This window comes from Alternaria novae-zelandiae (genome assembly GCF_023758075.1).
Source record: "Alternaria novae-zelandiae strain BMP 2774 chromosome Unknown scaffold_38, whole genome shotgun sequence".
NCBI lineage: Eukaryota > Fungi > Ascomycota > Dothideomycetes > Pleosporales > Pleosporaceae > Alternaria > Alternaria novae-zelandiae.
Genome location: NW_026056998.1, coordinates 54,940 through 70,450, shown reverse-complemented (window position 1 = coordinate 70,450; position 15,511 = coordinate 54,940). Strand labels below are relative to the sequence as shown.

At 53.9% G+C, this 15,511-nt stretch overlaps 2 protein-coding genes across 2 annotated transcripts; one reads left to right on the top strand and one right to left on the bottom strand.

Moving 5' to 3' along the window:
• Nucleotides 1-2,070: 2,070 nt before the first annotated feature.
• On the bottom strand, nt 2,071-3,743 carry J4E88_010714 (uncharacterized protein; the record flags this gene model as incomplete). Its single annotated transcript, XM_049404304.1, has 4 exons — nt 2,071-2,091; nt 2,202-2,579; nt 2,740-3,393; nt 3,735-3,743. 4 exons carry the CDS (start codon nt 3,741-3,743, stop codon nt 2,071-2,073), a joined length of 1,062 nt encoding a protein of 353 aa, XP_049249918.1.
• Nucleotides 3,744-12,343: 8,600 nt separating this feature from the next.
• Nucleotides 12,344-14,384, top strand: J4E88_010713 (uncharacterized protein; the record flags this gene model as incomplete). The annotated part of the gene is made up of 4 exons (XM_049404303.1): nt 12,344-12,563; nt 12,609-12,797; nt 12,849-12,981; nt 13,031-14,384. The coding sequence occupies 4 exons, from the start codon at nt 12,344-12,346 to the stop codon at nt 14,382-14,384; spliced, it is 1,896 nt and encodes a 631-aa protein (XP_049249917.1).
• Nucleotides 14,385-15,511: the final 1,127 nt, after the last annotated feature.

Here is a 15,511-nt window from a genome sequence, read left to right as displayed (position 1 = left end):
GTTTTTGGGCTACTAGGACTTCGCACACGGACATGTCTCTCGTGAATGTCGGTTATTACGATTAGTCCCAACATGTCATCATATCAACATGCCTACCTTGAAGTTTTCTTCTATCTCTATTTGACCTTGCCCATTTCAAGAATACTCTCAACATGATATACATAGTGCTTTTACCCGTATGCGAGTAGACATAGATCAATGCGCGTACCGCATAAGGCTCGGGAATACCTGAAAGAAATGCAGGAAGACAACTAGGCGCTTCCAAGAATGTCCGCAATGCGAGCGTTATCCGTTCTCCCGTAGGCGCCGTATGCAGACAAGGCCCCGGTCAACCTGCAGGTATACGTGTGCTACGCTCCCATTGGACCAACGCGCACTTCTCGTAACGTCTGAGGAACGCTGTCGAAACCGGTAGAAAGTCATTGAATCTCATACATATCATCTTGCATTGACTGCTCGCCATTTTGGAATCTGCTCGCAAAGGTAGGTAGCGATCTGCATGAGTTTTGGTCAACACTTTGTCGCTGCCGCCATGTCTCCGTCGCGCTTGCAACCAAGGGCTGATGTACTGGCCCATCAACCCACCTCGATCGAAACGACTTCGACGCCTACGAGACCGCGGAAGATGATAGAGAGGGAGTCGCGAATCACGAAACTTGAATCCGCTGTCTTATATCCCCGCCTAGTTCTTTTGGAGGCTCTTACTGGCTTTAAAGACAAACCAAAGCAACGAGCAAAATCCGGTGATACGAGGGGTGAGGCTCGAAGAGATTTCTTAGATTCCTTCGCTTATCTTTGTGACGTGGAGAAAGGCGGCAAAACGGTCACGGCTACTGGCTTGCAAAGACTGGAGACCGACAATCAACTCTGGGTGGCTGCCAACGAAGGTGTACGCGATGATATCTTTATCTATGCAAACACTATTCTGGAGCAAATCAAATCCGCAACCGCAGAGACTCAGAGCACCATTCAAGACCGCATTATGGCTCTTAGTGTCGCGAAGTGTAAGCCAAGAATACAGGTCTACAAAACAGCGGTGCAGGAACTTGCACGGAATTGCAGGATGGCTCTCCGAAGAGTCAAGAGAGACGACTTCGGTATGTGTGGTATAAAATTCGGTTGGGCGGATGCTTACTCAGGAAGTTAATCATCTACGGACGAGGCTGAAGAAGCTGTCTGAGCCATCACCAAATATGGGCTTGGGCAACTACGTTGATCTGTGCTATACTCAAAGAGCCGAGTGTATCGACGCTATCAGATTGCATTCCAGAAATATGGACGACGTCTTCAGCAAATTAGCTCATTTCGTCTACCGCATAGGTGCGACACGCGAAGCAGCAAACAAAGTCGTCGAAGCTATGATTCACGTTCCTTCTCCTCCGCAGATATCCAGGCTGCAGACCGTTCGTACGCCCGAAATTGTCAAGAAGACCATGTCGCCGGCCTGCATGAGCCCACATGAGGTCTTTTACGGTGTACTAGAAGAGACCAACCCAAATGACCCTTTGAAGTTTCAGCAAGCATTACTTCGACTATTCCACTTGGACTCATTACCAACAAGATCAATCTACAACGACGTGGCCTTGAGGGAAACCATAAAGACCATGATACACGCCGAACTCCAAATCGCAGACAAGTTCGCCAGGTCGCAGGCCATCAACTTCGTTGACGACGACAAGTATATCGGGTGCAGTAAGCCAGCGTGTTATTTCTGTTACGCTTGGCTCTGCCTGCACACGCAGGGTTACTCTGAGCCTGCAACCCACTGCAAGGTTATACCCGGCTGTCGCGGACCAGACTATGAGCTAAACGATGCGGGGAAGGATGTCATGATATCGATGTACAGTAAGATCAGCCGACAGGTGGGACAGGATATCTTTGCGTTCTTGGAGAAGGATATGCCGCCACCAAGGGTACCTTATATGTCTACGGATGCTGGAAGTCGGGCGCCGAGTCGAATGTCGGGTTTTTAAGAGTGAATACGAACCATAGCATATCCAAGATGGTAAATTCGTGGGTGATCTAGGCATTATAATGCACATCCCCTTGGCAATTATTACGACTGCGAAACTACGAGAAGTCTCCACACTCCTACCACACGTGACCAGTTGTCAGCGCTCGACAAACCTCAACTCCAACTTTTCTGGTTGTCTGACATGGAGTAGCAGTGGGTCGGCACACGAGTCCCGTAACATACTTACCACCTTCTGCCTCACCACCTCCACCTTCTCGCCCTTCCGACACACTACTTCAACCCTGACCTTTTTCAGAACGCTACTCAACACACTGCAAAACTCCACCTGACTAAACTTCATTCCTGGACAGATTCTCGGGCCGGCACCCCATGCGAAGAACCCACTGCCAGTCTTTGGGTGCTTGAGCTCTTCAGAAGAGAGTATCTCGGGTAGAGTTACCTTGCTACTGCCGGCGGATTGAGACTGAGTCCAGCGCTTCGGGTTCCAAGTAAGCGGGTCGGGAAAATTAGCGGCTGAGGTATGAGAAGCCCATGAATTGAGCATGATTTGGGTGTTAGTCGGAAGCGCGATATGCTCATTGGCTTTCTTGGACTCTAACATGGTCTGTGGGATAGTACGCTGGATATGTGCAGGGAAAGGCGAGCGCGGAAGAGGCGGTGAAGGACTGTAGAGACGTAGCGTTTCGTACTTCCAATTCTCTTAGCCTACGATTATGCTTCGCGCAATAGTAGATGGCCGGTATTTATGAAGGACGAGGACGTACCATGACAGCCATTACTCTCTTCAGTTGTGGGAACACCCTTGCATACTCCAATTCATCAGCTGCTTCGTCTTTCAAAACTTCATCCAGCTCCTCTATTACCCAATCTTGGACCTCAGGGTACACAGCCAGTAAAGCCAATGCATATGATAGCGCGATAGAGGTAGACTCCAGCCCACCAACCGTGAAGATGAAGATATTGCCTCTGATCTCAACATCCGAGAGTTTGGACTTCGAAACTCCGCTTCCAGACTTGGCTTCGTCGTTTGCCCTGATGAGCGTGCTGATGAGTGTAGCAGCTTTGGATTGCCCGCTGGCCACTTTTGATCGCTCTTTCACGACGGTTTCGTCCATGTACTGCCGGAACTCACGCATGGCGAGTAGCAGTCTCTTAGTACTAGTTGGAAGTAACGATTCCAGTATGGGCAGTTTGAAGAGTAGCATAATACCCTCTATGGCCGGAGATATTGAAGTACTCATCACCGTCACTAGTGCATCGCGAAGTGACAGTTGGTGACTTAGTGTTGGTTCATTGACTTCTGTATTCTCGAAAGCGACCGAAGAGATGACGTTGAGCGCCAGTGTACTGGTATCCTTGATCATGTTGTTCGTCGTTCGGCCGGGTGATGAGAGCCAACGCTCGGTTATGGTCTTTGACTGTTGCAGAGTTTCGTTCCATACCGTGGCTGAGGCTCGCTCGTTGAAGCATGGCGCTGTGAGTTTGCGATGGCGGATCCAATCATCGCCATTCGACTTCTTGCATTAGCTTTTACGGTCCTGAGTACGAAGAAGATGGGATGAACTGCGAGTTCTTAGAGCATATTGCACATACCGTGTCGACGTTTCGCCCAAACGTGCCCAATATCTCTACAGCCATAGTCAGTTTCCGCTTCCAGTGTCCTATCACACATCGTCGGACTCACCATTCACATTATCAGGCTTTACATAACCCCTCCAGTCCTTGAGCACATGTTCAATCGTTATTGGGTCACTCGTACATAGCACATCATGCCCTGGAGCCACCACGATGAAGCAAAGACCTAGTTCTTCATGTAACTTGTCGTTGTCTTGCCAGCAACATGTCCAGTCAATGGCCCTGAACCACCGGTATCCTTCCAGGTAAGTTCGGAATAGACTGGCTACCAGCTGCCACCGTAGAGTATATGGGGTGACAGGACTTATAATGATGCGCAAGCCAGACTTGCGTGCGGACACGTAATTGCGATAGATTCTGTAGAGCGGATAGGTGACAAAGTAGTGAACGAAGAGGCAGAGTATCGTTGCGACGATCATCTTAGCAGGATTTGGTCGATGATGTGAAACCCTGATTGACTACGGGCACCTTGGTGTGGCTAGAATCTAGAAGACATTTGATATCTGTGACCTGGGTGTCTGCGCACTGAGATTGCACATCACGCGGGGTCACACATGCATCGTGCTTATTGAGGCAGGCGCAACTTGATGTTCAGCGGATGAATGTCACAAAGTCGGCTTCATCCGACTATTAACTTTTCACTTATTCAAAGATACGAATTATCAGACAGAGATAATCGCATAGCAGTAGAGGCATGAGAACGCAATGCGCACGCGCAGCGCGCATGCAGGCGCACATAACACACGTGATGTCATCCTACTCTACATCACAACCTCCACGAGCAAGGTTGCAGCAGTCAATCCTGCCACATCTGAGACACGAGCAAGCCTGCGCATGCACGCCTCACCGAGGCACGTCTGCAATGCAGGGTCAGAGATACCGAACGTGTCAAAACATGCAGAGCCGACCCGCGACGCACGTCAATTACTCGACAGGAGGGATGCGCCCGTCTTGGGTTGAACATGGCATCGTGGACACTTGCAACATCGAATGTTTGATCTACAACATGTGTTCGCAGGAGATTGCGGATGGGTATTTTGCTGGTTTTACCGTAGTAGCAAACTTGTATGTTTCAGGCTTTAGCCTGGCTTGTTTCATGGATCTGGTAGGTATGTGTGATTCGGAGTGGGTTGGGGAGAAGCATTAGCCGGTCGCGTTGAATGATGATGTCGCGATGAGAGGCGCAACGGAGCCGAACGTGTCGGGGGATTGTCAACTTTCCCGCGAATTGGAATGCAGTCGTCAACAGTAACAGTGATGTTGTTTCCACAGTTATTCCATATCGTTGATGTCAACAAAGGCAAGGCAATGGGACCCAATACGTGGATATGCGCATGCTGCATGTACATTGAGGCAGAATTGTAGGTACGCGTGGGGAGCAGTCGGTGGTCGACACCCGACATTGCCGTCTGCGATGCGGGGTCAGAAGGCAAAGACCTAGTATTGGTGGTTGCAGGGTGTGTAGACGTAAGTATACATGCGTGCTGAAAGGTAGCACCACGCTATGACAGCTGGTACCGTGGTTCGCATAATGCGAACCCAGCCACAAGGCAGGCGCAGCAAAACTCAAGCAACTTCAACATGACTAAATGAACTACGACGCTGGACTGCAACACGATCAATGCGCGAGTTCTCTCGGCCCGCGATGCATGCAGAGATTTTCCTACCAGATCAGCCCATGTTTCCCAGCCACCCCGGCGTATCCCGGGATGGCTGGCTGAGCACGTTCTCCTCGGTGTATTCGGATAGCGATGGAAGAGCTCGAGCATCCTGTGTGTGGACCACCGTTGACGCGTATCTAGCTTTTAGCAACGCTTTGGCGTATATAGCCCGGGCCTAGGCGTCATAGCCCGTTACATTCGGTGAGTAGTCCGTTCGCATAGCCACGGATTAGAGGTTCGGCCAAAACCAGCTCGGCTCGAAGTGTTTTTGCTTTGCTCGGATACGACAACACGACCCGGTAGTCCTGAATTTGATTACCTATCGAAACACACTAGACGATTCGTAGGCTAGAAGGGAAGGCGTAGGTGGTAGAATATCGCGCGATGCTCTCGGTCCTGTGTAGAGACCCTCGGATGGGAGCTCTAGAATGCCGTCATATTACCGACGCACTGAGGTATATTGACCATGCCTTTAAGCGACTGTGGTGATTTATCCAGCCGCCCACTACCAAGGACGCGGGTAACGCACTTTGCTTTCCCTAGCGAGCCGGTGTAGTATCGAGAAGATATCGAAGGTGGCGTGTTTCCAGTAGATAGCGCAATAGCGCTTGCACGCGTTATCTGTTCGCCTGTTGCCCGGCGAAAGTACGTCTTTGGATAAAGATGAGTCGATGTATGGAGCGTCGATACCGGTACAGCCGCGTTCTGCAGTAGTATACCGGGTCGCTATGTGTCCATACAGCTGGGTCCGACGGTCAGTACAGCAAGGACGTCGCGCTCTAGTGTCGGCGCGAAAGTTGGATGCGAGACTTCTAACAACAACGTTACTACGCGCTACAAGTTTGCAAATAAATTCTAAGAAAAAAGAGAAGTATACTCTACGCATCTGCGAAGAAAACTGCCTTTCTAGATTTTAATTTAGATGCTTTGCTGTAGCGTAGTTGGGTCTACCCTCCATCAGCTTATTTCCAACTTTCGCGTCGACACTAGAGGTCGCGGTAGGCTGAATGCACCCATGGAAATCCATCGCCGCCTATGCATAGTTGCGCTGAGACCCTTCTTAGAACGTATGTTCCTCAATTCGAGTCATTCCAAGGTTCTTGATGATCGTATGTAATCCGCTTCATAGCGTGGGGCATGCTGCAGTGTACCCTGAATTGTGGCAAGACATACAATTGACGCATGTAGGTATGTCGTGCGGATCATGCACCGCCCTAGCCACAAGCGACTCTGCTGCGAGATGGCAGCCTGCTTTGGCTGCCGTTGAGATGCTGCATGGAGGCGGAAGTCGACATGTGTGCCCACCGGCGACTTTCTGACTCAAGTGACGACTCCAAAACGTCTGCGTCGCTGCCGGCACTTTAGAAGTACATACATACGCTGAGCGTGCGGCGCAGCGGGGGGAGCACGGCCGTCTACTTCACCCTAGCTCGCCAGCAAGCTTTTAGATTGCTTCAACCTTCCATTGAAGATCCGAGGTACAAGAATAGAAGAGCGGTGAGGGTTTCGCTTCTAGAGGATGTTTGTTGCCGGCAAAACGGGTAGTCGTCTCAACCGAACAATGAACCCCTCACTTCGATTGTTCATTGTTGAACTTTGTTGAGCATCGAAGAGCATCTGGAGTGCAATCGAAAAGACGCTAGAGAACGTCGGAACAAGCGAGTCGTCCACAGAGCGTGACAAGGGGTGGGGCGAAAACCCATGAAGCAAGACCGGTGAGCGTGTCGACCCGCCAATCAAAATCAGAGGTCGCACCCCACGAGCTGCAAGGAGCGGTCGTGGCTTACTTGCTCCGTCGATACCCCGATAACGGCTCTGCTGTCTCCTGACGTGGCCGGTGGTGATTGGTAGCCGAACGCCTATCTGAACGCTTGAACGAGGATGTGGTGCTGATCAATATGGAAGCAAGGGCTCCAGAATGACCGTCGCGGGAGAATTCAATATCTCGCTCTGAACCCACGACGGTCGCTTCGCGCTCGTGTGCTATCAAGCGAAGACATGAAATTGTCAGTGGAACCGCACGTGAAGGCCTTATTCCAGCAGTTCGATCGAGCCGTGATCGTGGACGACTGAGGGGCACGAGCTTGGCTCAGGCCATGCAGGGATACCCTATATCACATGCATATGCAAGTGCGGCTTGCTGCATACGCGGCGTTATCCAATCGAAGGCTAGATTGTCCCAAGCGCGGCCGCATCGCGGGATTGCCTCACGCTGCAGGAACGTTCGTACATGTGTTCGAGATGGTCTTTGCCTTGGACGTGGAGAATGATTTGTTTTCTCTAGAGCGGTCTTCTCAGTCAAGCAAATGATAAGCTTGGTAATTGTACTAAGCAGGCTCAGGGCGACGCCCTCCTCCGGGGATACAGACAGCTGTGGTCCGAGTACAGATTGCGCTTTATTGCCAGTTGGACAGGAATGTACACAGACCCCACTGCGTGGCCACTACACGAGAACACGATGCTCGAGGGAGCTAAGGCTGATGCAACAAGAGTCGCCCTTTTGATGAACCCTGTCAAAGGGTCGAGAATAGAACGCTGGTCTTGTGCTGAGAGGTTGAAACCTCTGGGCGCTCGACCGGATCGGTCAAGGACGGGTATTTGCTCTGACACACTGATGTTGCCAGTCCCGACTGCCGCTGTGGTGGTGGTCAGCAAGTAAGAGGTAGAGACAGGCGCGGGCCTTTCTCCACGATCCGCTCCCACATCGCGCCGGCTGCACTGCACGTTTATTTACACCTGTGCATATCTGCTAGCCACGGTAGTCCACGCGACGAGGGTGTGACTGCGCCTTGGTGAGGAGATGGTGCGCACAGCTCCTTGAACGTAGACTTACACACGGTAATACGGTGCGGGTCGCTTGAGCTTCTGGTCCTACCTTTCGCCTCTGGTGTGATTCACATACTAGCAACTGTACTACCGCACTGTAATAGAGTTCCTGGCATGGCCATTCCAATCTTGGCGAGGATCAACTGACGATGCGATATGCTCCGACAGCCCTCATCTGATGCCGTCAGTAGTGGTACAGGTGTGCGGGAATGTTGTTCCCGACCAGACTTGAGACCACATGTTGCAAGATAACATGGGAGGATTGGCCGTCAGAGCATCAGTGTGCGCTCCGCGGCTAGCAGGGGGGATCAGATGGATGCGAACAGTTGGTTTGGCGCCTGAGGCGATAACATGGGCAGGACAGGTGCCAACTGTCAAGTGGCTGGCCTGCTTTGAGTCCCAGAGTCGAGGCTGTCACCGTTCGCATGGTTGTGGCAGGGATGGAGGCGGATTCTCCCGTGCGCTGTGCTGCGAATCCCGTGACGCAGTGACATGGCAGGGCGTTTCTCGCTTTGAGGATTGCGGCGAGGGAGGCGTGCGGCCGTATTGCTGTTTCAGCTGGCCGAAAGGAATGCCCTTGTGATACTGCACTAGGTCACTGCCAGGGTACTGGGTCAAGAGATTCCGACAGCGAGACACGGTGATGAATATTGAGTTGCACTCATAGCGCGGTAGTGCGGGTGGCTGTTGAGGGCGCAGTAAGAAAGCGTGACCTCGGCTTGGCAGGGCTGCTTGGGGCTAGCGTCGCCAGCGCATCTACTCACCGCAACTAGCGGGCATCCTATCAAACTCTGCGGCGTCCACATCCAACGTCAAGCCCAAGCCTGTGTCACGGTCGGCACGTTTGTCCATCGATGGCAGTGTGGAGGGCTTCCAGCATCTATGGTCGACGCTGCGGACATGACATGGCTGTCGCACACAGTCGAGTCTCCACGTCGCACCTGCTTCACATGCTCGCTTCATGTCTTGCGTGTCTAGGCCGTCGAGTGGATAAGCCCATGGCAATGATAGACGCTGGTCTCAGTCCATACCGTCGACTACACAGCCAATCAAATCGGGTCTGACCAATACCATACCAAACAGCCAGCTGGCTTGCACGGCCTACCGTCCGTCTATCCCGCTCGCTCTCGGGCCTCATCCCTGCCACAGTTGGATGGGGCGCCCATTTAGCCTGAGCAGGGAATTCGCACGGCATCAGGGTGTCGAGAGACATTCGGGGAGCTGGATCTCATCTACGTCCTGCCCAAAGCATCCATTGCCGCTGTGAAAGAGGAAAGGATGACGATGGTGGTCAGCCCATGGGCGTGCCGCGGCAGTTGAACCCGTTTCAGAGCGAGCGTGGCTGGCCGGCAGTGCTGCAGTGTCTCTCTCTGCTTTTTCGTCTCAGTGAGCACTACCAAGCGTCCCGCTCTGACTCGCAGCAGTGCAAATCATCGCGCCAGCCGGGCCACTCAGCAGCTCCAGCCGACTGTGCGTGATATGGACCCAGACGTTTGACCTGGGGCTTTCCGATCGCTTGTTGGGATGCGTTTCTGGGCTATGCTCCGCATCAACGCGGTCCGGCGCAGCTTAGTCAAAGGCTGCAGCCCTTGCGCGACTGCTCCCTATCACTCGACGACTGACTAGGTGTATTCGCACTGCGCGTCAAATATCTCCGGCTACTCTCAATGGCCCCATGTATTCAGCCGTGTTATCCCCATCGGGAGCCCATCCGATGCCTCAGGAAGCGGCACACTGGTGAAAAAAAGTAGGCGCCCGCTAAACATGGAGCCCACTATCCTTGCCCGCCATGTCATCGCCAGTGTTTAGGAAGCTGGCAGGAGTCTGAAGGCACGAACAGGAATAGCAGCCGTCTGACGGTCCCTGAGACGTGCTCATGGCAGCAGGCGTGCGAGAGGATGCGTCTGCTGTCGTGTTTCTTTGGGCCAGGGTGGTGGCTGGCACGAGAGTGCTATGCTCGCTTGCGTGCATAGTGGTCGTCGCGGTATAGCCTCGCAGCCCTGTCCCTGTCATCTCGTTCTCCATCCAGCGCCCTTGTCAACCGCACCGTCGGCGGATCAGCCCAGTCAGCATGCTCCAAGGTGGAGTCTGTGCGTCGAGAGCGAAACGGCCTGCCTTTCACGGGATTGTTGCTCGCGGGTCCAGGCTGGGTGCGCAAGCCGGGCCACCCCCATGCCATCGTGTCCTCTGCGACTCTCACCAAGCCCGATGTGAATTTAGATTGTGTGCTCGCGGCGGCTCGTGTGTGTGCAGCGCTGAGTCCCCAGAAGATCTCCACCACCCGTGCCTAGGTACAGTAAAGAGCCTGCACCTTGGGCGCACCGTCTCTGGCTTCACGCGCTGCTGCGGCTTCATCTCGACTGCATCGCCTGTCTCATTGAGCCGCTCCTGCAAACTCGCGCCGGCCCGTTCACGCAGCTACAGCGTTTCTCTACGGAACAACTTGCCAGCGACGCCCATCGCGCACTGACAGTGTAGAAGCATTGGACACGCCGCCTGCAAAAGAAGCGGCCACCTCGAACAGACTACCTGGCGGGGCGTGCGTTGCTCGCCTGTCTCGGTCAGCCCTCTTAGCTGCGGCCTGCCTGCTGTCGAGCGCTGCAGAGAATCCTGCAGCATCGCCGTCAAGAACGACTTCCTTCTCCACACGCAAGCAACCGTCCAGCGTCGTTGTTGTCCGCACTCTTCGCGTTCGTTCGTTGAAGAATTTGGTAAGTCAAAGGGTCTACCCACTCTCTTCTGTTCTGCCACGCTCGAATGCTGCCCGCCGGACACGCCGCCTGCGTTTCCTTCGCCTATCTGTCGCGCGTTGTCTGGTTGGTCCAGCACTAGCAAGAGGTCCCATCCCAACCACCTCCGCCTCTAAACCCTCCGCCTCCCCACCGCAGTCTGCGAAGAAGCCTCTCTGTTGGCTTTCCCTGTTTACATCCCATATACGGCCGCTTGTTGATTGTCTTGCACTCACTTCTTCCTCTTTTGTGTCCCACGTGCGAGTACTGACGCGTGCTGCGCGTAGTGTTTTCTTGCAGGTGCAGCGGTTATCAGTATCGATACAGCTCGGCCCGCATTAACGAAGCGCGACGACGTTACGACCCTTCACGACAACAACACTGCCCACGCCCACGTCCACCCTGCAGCACATGTTTCGAGCCCGTTCAGCCATCTTCAGCTATTCTTCCAGACCGGCCTTCGTCAATTCGTCCCTTTGCGTGTTTTGCACCTGAGCGTCAAAAAGCGTTGTCGACTACCAGCTCTTCCTGCTTCACGACTGCAACGACTGCAACGACGTAACGATTAGCTTTTTGACACTTTAGCATTGTTTGCAGCGTTCGAATTTAGCCTGCAGCTTCACTCGCGCCTTGAGCTTTGCGTCGCGTCTATCTATCGACAACTCATCCTGGTCAGTTCCTCCATTCACGATTACCACCACTGCACTCCCACCCCAATCAATCCGGCCCACCACCCTTCACTCGACTCTCCCCATTGTACTCTCAAACCTGCCTCTCCAGTTGGATTTGTTTGCACACGTGTCTGGCCGCGTCTCGTTGGCTGCCGCTGCAGTCGACCGATTTCGTTTTGAGGAAGCAAACAACTAACTTGCGGTGAAGATCATTCGTCCTGTCAACCTTTTGCGGCAAGCTATAACATCAGCGAGCTATCGTCTGTCGGATACGTGCGCAGATACTGCAATCTAGTTTCGTGAGCGTCGACTGATTGCTCCGCCACAACAATACGCTCGGCTATCGTGAGGACTGACTCGAGCATCCTCGCGAAAAGCTTCTCGAAGAGCGACACAGAGACTTCTACGCGAAAACACGTCAATACCGTAAAGCTGGAGCTCCCGTCGATCTCGTCGGTCCACGCCCGCGGCCCCGTCGATACCTGGTACCAATCCCACTACCAGCCCAAGCCTGCAGTGTCCAACGAGCGTCTGCCAGCCCTACCCCAGATACAATCGCATCCTAGCGCCTCCTCAAATTCCTCTTCTCCACGAGGCGACTCCATTAGCTCTGGTTCAGTGGTTGGTGGAAGCGCAGGTTCCCATACATCTTACGCCGCATCGATCAACGGTCAGGCCACTGGGTTCAAGACGCCCTCCCCCGAACACACCCCACAGTCTATCCGTCGCGACTCCCACGTGAACGCGCAGTCACCATTCGGCACCCAAGACGGATACGGCTTTGCTACGGGCGGCTACAACAGCATGAACCAGATGCAATCGTATGCTGACGTGCATCAACCCCACATGGCTACCGCTACCCACGCTCCGGCGTCAGGTCCCCCTTCGGGCTTGTCGCATTACTCGTACCCCCCGCAACAGTCCTCGATGTTGCAGCCTCAACACCAGTACAGCCAAGGCCCGCCCGGATATCCATATGGCTACCCCACTGGTGTCCCTTCGCAGATGCCTGCTTCTTCTGGTTCAATGAATCCGGCTATGGTGCCTTCAACGCTCCAACTGCCAGGTAAGCTTGATGCCATCTCCTCAGAGATAAAACTGACTCTTCTAGCTATGTCGTCCGGAGCCCCCGCATCATCACTACCAGGTTCGCAGAGCTATCAATCTCAGACCTTCGACCACACTGGCCAGGTCGCTCCCCCAGGAATGAAGCCTCGTGTGACCGCCACACTGTGGGAAGACGAAGGCAGTCTTTGTTTCCAGGTTGAAGCCAAGGGCGTTTGTGTTGCTCGCCGTGAAGGTATGTTCAGCCTTCAATCATACGACGGAATACTGAGCTGACTCATTATAGACAATCACATGATCAACGGCACCAAGCTTCTCAATGTCGCGGGAATGACCCGGGGTCGTCGTGACGGCATACTGAAAAGCGAGAAGACGCGCCATGTTGTCAAGATCGGCCCAATGCATCTCAAGGGTGTTTGGTAAGTGTCACCACATCGCATGTGACTTTCATACACTAACTTGAGACAGGATTCCTTTCGAGCGAGCTCTCGAGTTTGCCAACAAGGAGAAGATCACCGAGCAGCTGTATCCTTTGTTTGTTCACGACATTGGAGCACTGCTTTATCATCCCTCGAACCAGACGAGGGCAAGTGTAGGAAGCGCTGCCATGGCTGCTGTTGGGAACCGGAGACCTGACCACACGCAGACACATCAGCGATACCTGTCCGGACCGGCAGCGTCGCAACCTCCGTCGCTCCATCATCACCACTCGATGAGCAACCCGATTGGTGCTGCCATGTCTCAGCCACCGCATGCTATCCAGCCGCACCCTTCGTCAGGTCGCCCCGGCATCGACCGGGCTCACACTTTCCCTACTCCTCCCACAAGCGCCTCAAGCATCATGGGTATGGGCAACCAAGGTAGCTCATATGAGTGGAACGGCGCCAACGTCCAAAACTCCCAAGGAGGTCAACCGCTGTCCATCGACACCGGACTGAGCAACACGCGCTCTGTACCAACCACGCCCGCCAGCACTCCACCTGGCGCTGTGCAGCAGGGTATGTCGTACGCTTCTGGTCAGAGCTTTGATGGCTCCAGGCCCTTGTACTCAGGACCACCATCTCAGCCAGGCCAATACGCACAGGGCCAGCCCATGATGGGATACCGTCAAGACGGCTCTTACCCAAAGACGGAGATGGCACCACCATCGCGCATCAGCGATGTGCCGGATGAAGGCGACGTCAAGCCAGCCGATGGCATGATGCCGCAGGGTAGCGAGCAGGTGGCTCCTCCCCAAGCTGGAAGCGAGGGCGATCATGAAAATGAGTACACCCACGCCAGCGCTCCTTACAACGGAAACAGAGGCCCTTACGGATACGCCTCCAACGGTGCACCTGGCGCCATGCACCCCGACCACGCCCACCTGTCTCCTGAGATGACGGGATCGCCCCACCAAAACGGGTCTGGACGAGCCACGCCTCGATCGGCAGCTACCGGCCAGCCTCAATGGAACCCGGGCTACTCGACGCCGCAACGTCAGGGACCCCCTTCCAGCAACCTTTACAGTGTTATGAGCGATCCCCGAGGTCCCCCTAACGGTAACGCAGCTCACGACGCCTACCAGGGACCCGGCGCTGTCTCGCAGTACTCCAGCCAGGGATACCCTCCCTCCAACGGAGTGAACAACTCTGGTAAGCGCGGTCGCGACGACGAGGAGCAGGACCCATACCGCCCTGATAGCGTCCAGGGCGACGATATGGGCGGCCTCAAGAGACGCAAGACTATGGAGGGCGGTGCCGTTGGTGGAAACTACGCCGACCCCAACCCTGGCATCCAGCGCGCGCATACCATGACGGCCCAGGCTCAGCGTACCAGGCGGTAATCGGACTCATTCGCGCAAGCATTCGGGTGGTCAGCTGCCTGTTCTCACATTAGAAGGCGGTTTGGCCTCTATCTACAGCGATTTCGCGGCATTGAGCGAGCGGTCTTTTCAGCAGCAACACAACATGGTACCTCGACATTCACCAGCAGACTCACGGACCGGAACGCAACGACTCGGGGCGACCCAGACGCCCATCTTGTCGCTCTCTCGTATTTCCTAGTGTTTATATTTCCTTTGGTTATGTCTCTTGTCTACATTTCAACACGTTTCGGCATTCACGACTTTAACGACCATTTGCTTCTCGGAACTCGTGTTCCACGACACCATATCCTGGGCTTTCAGTCTCATGATATACGACTTCTGCATGCGGCACGAGCACGTGCAAGTCTTGTACATTCTACAACCACGTCTTTTACTTTTCTGGGGCTGGAAAGAGTCTGGAAGCTTTTTCGGAGTCGGTCGTGCTGCCACCTCAGTAATCCTCTCGCTCGACATACGCCAACACACCCACCGTTAATACCGGACACATGTGGCAGTGGGACCGACGACGTGAGCGACACAACTCCAGTACTCTTTCCTGCTTGGGAAACAACGGCGCGTCATGTTTGACGAAAATGCAGGCGTACACGACGGGATGTTCACGCAATGATGACATTGATTTGGCGGGCATGTCTAGAGTCGACATGTCGCCCTGTTGTTTTTTAGTAGGTGGTGCGTTCGGGCTGAATAGCATACGGACAGCCGTCAAGCCACTTTGAGCGATTTAGGAGACGGGATGGTTTAGTGTCTTATTTTCGTTGGACGAGCCGGCGACATGGACCTTATGATGTTAATGAGGGAATCAAAAGCTCTTTTTCCACTGATGTTATGCGTCGGCGATTGACTGTGATGTGCTGTGATGCGTTGTATGTATGCGGCTTTTTCATAAGTAGAGACTAAGGCTGGCTCTAGCGACGGGTGAGGTGGCAATGGACACCGCTTCACACACTAGGGACCCATGGAGATCTTGGGCATTGACGACGGGCGGGTGTTGGAGAGAGATGAAGCGGCGAAAAGATTCAAAGGCATTGCGCGTCCAGGGGTACGAGATGGTCGTGTGTGCCACCTGCTATGTGGTCGCGTTGGGT